Here is a 6,792-nt window from a genome sequence, read left to right as displayed (position 1 = left end):
AGACCCGAGACTCGGCCCTCTCATCTTGGAGGTTTTATCTACGACTCTAACACCATGCAATACCGATAGTTCGGTCAAGACCCGAGACTCGGTCCTCTCATCTTGAAGGTTTTATCTACGACTCTAATACCATGCAATACCGATAGTTCGGTCAATACCGGAGACTCGGCCCTCTCATCTTGGAGGTTTTATCTACGACTCTAACACCGTGCAATACCGATAGTTCGGTCAAGACCAGAGACTCGGCCCTTTCATCTTGGAGGTTTTATCTACGACTCTAACACCATGCAATACCGATAGTTCGGTCAAGACCCGAGACTGGGTCCTCTCATCTTGGAGGTTTTATTTACGACTCTAACACCGTGCAATACCGATAGTTCGATCAAGACCCGAGACTCGGCCCTCTCATCTTGGAGGTTTTATCTACGACTCTAACACCGTGCAATACCGATAGTTCGATCAAGACCCGAGACTCGGCCCTCTCATCTTGGAGGTTTTATTTACGACTCTAACACCGTGCAATACCGATAGTTCGATCAAGACCCGAGACTCGGCCCTCTCATCTTGGAGGTTTTATCTACGACTCTAACACCGTGCAATACCGATAGTTCGGTCAAGACCCGAGACTCGGCCCTCTCATCTTGGAGGTTTTATCTACGACTCTAACACCATGCAATACCGATAGTTCGATCAAGACCCGAGACTCGGCCCTCTCATCTTGGAGGTTTTATCTACGACTCTAACACCGTGAAATACCGATAGTTCGATAAAGACCCGAGACTCGGCCCCCTCATCTTGGAGGTTTTATCTACGACTCTAACACCGTGCAATACCGATAGTTCGGTCAAGACCCGAGACTCGGTCCTCTCATCTTGGAGGTTTTATCTACGACTCTAACACCGGGCAATACCGATAGTTCGGTCAAGACCCGAGACTCGGCCCTCTCATCTTGGAGGTTTTATCTACGACTCTAACACCATGCAATACCGATAGTTCGGTCAAGACCCGAGACTCGGTCCTCTCATCTTGAAGGTTTTATCTACGACTCTAATACCATGCAATACCGATAGTTCGGTCAATACCGGAGACTCGGCCCTCTCATCTTGGAGGTTTTATCTACGACTCTAACACCGTGCAATACCGATAGTTCGGTCAAGACCAGAGACTCGGCCCTTTCATCTTGGAGGTTTTATCTACGACTCTAACACCATGCAATACCGATAGTTCGGTCAAGACCCGAGACTGGGTCCTCTCATCTTGGAGGTTTTATTTACGACTCTAACACCGTGCAATACCGATAGTTCGATCAAGACCCGAGACTCGGCCCTCTCATCTTGGAGGTTTTATCTACGACTCTAACACCGTGCAATACCGATAGTTCGATCAAGACCCGAGACTCGGCCCTCTCATCTTGGAGGTTTTATTTACGACTCTAACACCGTGCAATACCGATAGTTCGATCAAGACCCGAGACTCGGCCCTCTCATCTTGGAGGTTTTATCTACGACTCTAACACCGTGCAATACCGATAGTTCGGTCAAGACCCGAGACTCGGCCCTCTCATCTTGGAGGTTTTATCTACGACTCTAACACCATGCAATACCGATAGTTCGATCAAGACCCGAGACTCGGCCCTCTCATCTTGGAGGTTTTATCTACGACTCTAACATCGTGCAACCGATAGTTCGATCAAGACCCGAGACTCGGCCCTCTCATCTTGGAGGTTTTATCTACGACTCTAACACCGTGCAATACCGATAGTTCGATCAAGACCCGAGACTCGGCCCTCTCATCTTGGAGGTTTTATCTACGACTCTAACACCGTGCAATACCGATAGTTCGGTCAAGACCCGAGACTCGGCCCTCTCATCTTGGAGGTTTTAGCCAAGACTTACTTTATTTTCTCAGATTAAATTCCACTATGCTGAAATTTCTGCTGGTGGCTTGAGTTTTATAATTTTATTTCCGTCCCCACCTTATGAGCTAATTTTATGTTTTGATTGTTTAAAAGGATACATTATGAATATCAGCAAATAATAAAACAAAAATTAATATAAAAATAGTAATTAACGCAATGACAATCAAAACTTGTGTTTTGAAATTTACTTGAAGTAAAATATATTTCACATTGAAATATCACAAATGGAGCAAAATTATTTTGTTGAATAACCTATAATATAAATACAGTTCAACACTTACCAAACACACCTTTACACATTTATAACACAATTTATAGACCTGGCTGTGTACAGTTTACAATATATTGAATATAAAAAACATACACATAATCTAAAAATATTGATAAACGATGATGTTTTAAAATGTAAAACGAAGTTTATTCAAAGCTAATCAATATGTGTAAATTATTATTTTAAAGGCTCTGCAGGTTTTCATAGTAAAAGGCCATTTAAATGTTTTTAAGCATAATTTATTATCGCTAAAACAAAAATATAACAAACTATAACATCCAGAAAAGTGTTTTATGAATAATTGTAAATTTAATAATTAAATATTATGATATATTGCCTAATATAAATTATATAACATTGTACTCATTCAGCTTAATATTTACTATTGTACTGGATTTTATCTTAATTAACTCTTTACATAACAAAATGTTAACATTAAGTAATGAATTTGCATGAAACTATAATTGAACTATTATTTATTAATTTAACACAAATTTTAATTTTGTAAACAATTAGGGCTTTTTGTTACACCAAACTGTCAAAAAGTTTTTAAATTTGTACTATTTATTTTACTCCTATTGAAAAATAGGAATCATACCACATCAAAGCACAGGTCCAAAGTTTTTTCTTTGTCAGTCAATAGGAATAATAGCTTTTGTTCCTTTATGTGTCTAAAAACTGTTGAGGTCTAGATTTGGGGTTCCGTTATTACTCTCAAAACATTTTTTTGGAATTTAAACGAGCTTATTATTCGCAATGAGACTCTTTAAAACTTTGACATTTTACGTTATAGGTTGCTTACTACATCGAGGGATCTTTGTTCATTGCCATCAGTGCGGTGTAGTACTTATAACAGGGTAGTGTCGCAACTTTTCAAACAATTGCAAAGGCTGTTTTTACAGTTTACTCTTCTATTTCAAAAGCTAAAATAATGTATGAAAAGCTTTACGTTATTGGGATAGATAACTGAATTTAATCGGAAAAGTATCTTTATCACGTATGCTTGAGCCATGATTATGAATCCTTCTGAAGGTCATAATCAAGGGTATGGTTAAGTACACCAGTATGGCCAAATGCATTGATCGGTTTTTAACAAATGTGCCGTACACGTTGTATACAGAATATAAAAAACAAACAGAAATTAATTTGAAAATAAATTAGAAAAGAACTTTAACAACTATAGCGGATGGTTACTAGAAATTTGGAAAAAATCATAAAATCATTTTGTTTATAAGCTTTAGATACAGCAATAATTAAGAAATTGTAAGCTTAAACCGTGACAAAACGTGTAATATCAAATAAATTATTTATGCTAAATTTTATTATTTTACACCCATCGGACTCTGATCTTTACATATTAATACTTCTTTTAACATAAGAATATTTTTCTAACTGTTGTATACAAACACACATTTTTTTACATAACGTCAAGCCCATTTATAACTTCAAAGGTACACAACAAACCACGTATGCATATAGCCTACATTGCCTCTTAATAATTAGATTTTCATTCAGAAGTCACCATACTGAAAGTTTAAATATACGGACACAAACAACGTCTAGACTTTTGACTTTCGATCTGGTAATATGAAAACACAATGCATAATGCATTAATAATAAAAGGAAGACATTTGTTACTGTGTGCAACCAGTATATAATATATATATATATATATATATATATATATATATATATGGGTGTGTATATATATATATATATATATATATATATATATATATATATATGGGTGTGTATATATATATATATATATATATATATATATTTGCCCACCTTTAAGTTTTTCCAGAGGAATTATGATTTCAAACAATAATAAACTACATTAAGTAGTTATCAGCTTTATAAAAATATGACACATAATAATTATATGTTTGAACTGTTAATTCGGTTTTATATTTATCATGAAACAAATGTCAACACGAAGCTATTATTACTGATCCAGTTCTCTCGAAATCGTGCCATTATACGTTTATTGCACAGAACCAGAACTATGAAAAGGACAATACCTTGTGAAGACTCAATTATTCTCCCCATGAAAAAGCCAAGTGGAGTACTGAATGAGAAAAAAAACACAGGAAATAGCCAGTTGAACCCCATGGATAGTGACAACTTTATGTACAAGAATATGCCTTCCTTGGCTTTTTGAGATTGGGAAGAGGAAAAAGATTTGCTATTTTGGAAGTGAAGGCATCGTAGATTACAGATGGTGAACAAGAACATAACAAAATTCAGGAAAAGCAAAGGTATGAGAAGGTAATACAGAAACATTGATGTGGTTCTTGTCTGATTGAAGAAACAAGGATCATCTTCAAACCTAGGCTTATCACACGAGTCAGCATTTGGGAGGTTAGGTACGACTCCTACTGCTGCCGTCAGAGCACAAGCTAGAAAAGGACCGCCCCAGCCAAGCACGTAGAACCAGGTGAACTGTCTGGGCTGGGTTCGTGAGTTTGTACTCAGTTGCCTTAAGGGATGGCTGAAAACCCACCAAATATTGTAGCACATCATTGTCAACCATATTGTCCACCCCAAAAAAGAAAATTGCAGTAGATAATTTAAAACACTAACTATTAAACGACTGCTATAGACAAACTCTCTTACAAGGAAGCTACAGTAATAAATACTCAAACAGAACAAATAAGAAATTAGCAACTTGTTGTGTAAGTTTTGTAGTTCTGGCATTTGCCAATAAACCAAAATTGTTACCAATAGAGAAACTACCGATATCACCAACACTCCAATTACTGCTCTATAACGGACACCGGTCACTGATCTTCGTATCACAAAATCCAAATCGTTCTTAACACATCTAACAGTGATCATCTTCTCAGTTCCTGTAATCCTATCCATGCAGTACTGATTGAGATCAAGATAAATAAGCTGATCAGTTAGGACTGTTCCATCTTCCATCATGAAAGACTTCTTGATATCATATCTCGAGCCATATTTTCCTTTATTTTTGTCACATCGTTCTCCAACGATTACAAATATGTCACTTTCATTCATCTTCTTGGAATGGAGGTCTGACAATTGCTGGTGACGATCCAGTTTGGAAAATATGGATTCTCTGAAGGGTTTGAAGGTTGATGCTGATTTTTCTGGAATACACGTGAGATTTGTCCTTGAAGCAAACCTCTGATTGAATGGGCAACATTTAATTATACATGTTTTTAAAAGACAAGGGCATCCTCTAAAAGTGTCGTTATTTGGGAAGATATATCCTGCAGGATAGAGTACATTATCAATTTCAAGAGTCGTGTTCAAGGTGTTCTGAAAACTATTATTACCTTCATAGGTTTCTTGTAAAGAATTGTTTCCAAACTCACCATTATTTTCTGAAGTTTTTGAATTCTTCGCGTTGGTTAGATCTACGCTGAATTTGAGATGATCAGGTCCACATGGCTTCGACGATATGGGAACATGGTACACTGCACTATACGATATCACTAATACATACATTTGAAAAACACAGAGCGCCGCTATAAAGATCATAAGTAACACTTGACTCCATCGGCAGAAGTAAAACTTCAAGTGTGGTGTGGAAAACGTGGCATCCATGACTGGCACATGACCACCTGCCTCTCCGACTAAACGACCTTGATCTACACTGACCTCAAGTTGAATATGTAGTCTCGGCTGGATCCTGGTCTCACGGTGATTACACTGCCAATAATTATTTAGACATATCACCAGTGGACTGAGTGATTTTATGACTAAGCAACCAATTTTAGAACTTGAAAACATATTATCTGGTATTTTATTTTAATGTTATGTTTAGTTTGGAGGTTGAGTTATAAGGAAACATGATGTTTCCATATAACAGGTTTTGTGATGTATAAATTTCTATACATACGAAGTTTAATAACATTTAAAAATTAGATTTAAAAATTGTATTGAAAAGGCAAATTTCATATAATTACTTTATTACATGCAATAAAATAAAATGCTTGCAAAAATAATCATAATAAATTATTGGAATTCTGAACTGGCAACTTCGTAAAATAATAAATAAAAACTTAACCATGTTCCAACGTAATCAGTAATAATAAAACACACACTGAGAAAAGGATGTACAATTTCGTTAAATAAGTTAGCATACTAAAAAAGCAAAATATTTGTTAAAATGAGAAAACTGTTGGGCTTCTATGGCTTATTACATGTTCGTTTTTCAAAATGAAAGAAATATTAGTCAGTAAACAATAAAATTTTAAAAATGAACCATTACATACAGCCTTAAAATAGAAATAATAATGCTGGAACAACACGTATAAAAATATGTTTTATAACCATTACTATTCTATAACTGACACTTAACTAAAATTACTACTGAGTGGCTGTTTTGTAATATATAAATTGTAATAGCCTATATGCATTAACTGTAGTTGTAACCCACGGCTTCGAACACAGTTTTCAAAATCTATATCCTTATACTTACTTATGATGTAACATAATCACAGTTAACCTGACTCTCATATAATGTTTGCAAGTGTATGAGCATTTCTGGTTCAATTCATTTTAATTGTCTTTTATTGCATAAGGTACAAAACAGTACATCGAAATCGTCAATGTTGATTAAATCTAACAT

At 35.7% G+C, this 6,792-nt stretch overlaps 1 protein-coding gene across 1 annotated transcript; it reads right to left on the bottom strand.

Annotated features, from left to right (window-relative positions):
• Positions 1 to 3,967: 3,967 nt before the first annotated feature.
• On the bottom strand, positions 3,968 to 5,781 carry LOC124374910 (G-protein coupled receptor Mth-like). Its single transcript, XM_046833048.1, has one exon. It carries the CDS (start codon positions 5,763 to 5,765, stop codon positions 4,107 to 4,109), a length of 1,659 nt encoding a protein of 552 aa, XP_046689004.1. The 5' UTR covers positions 5,766 to 5,781; the 3' UTR covers positions 3,968 to 4,106.
• Positions 5,782 to 6,792: the final 1,011 nt, after the last annotated feature.

This window comes from Homalodisca vitripennis, chromosome 1 (assembly GCF_021130785.1).
Source record: "Homalodisca vitripennis isolate AUS2020 chromosome 1, UT_GWSS_2.1, whole genome shotgun sequence".
Lineage (NCBI taxonomy): Eukaryota > Metazoa > Arthropoda > Insecta > Hemiptera > Cicadellidae > Homalodisca > Homalodisca vitripennis.
This window is presented reverse-complemented; position numbering and strand designations above follow the sequence as displayed.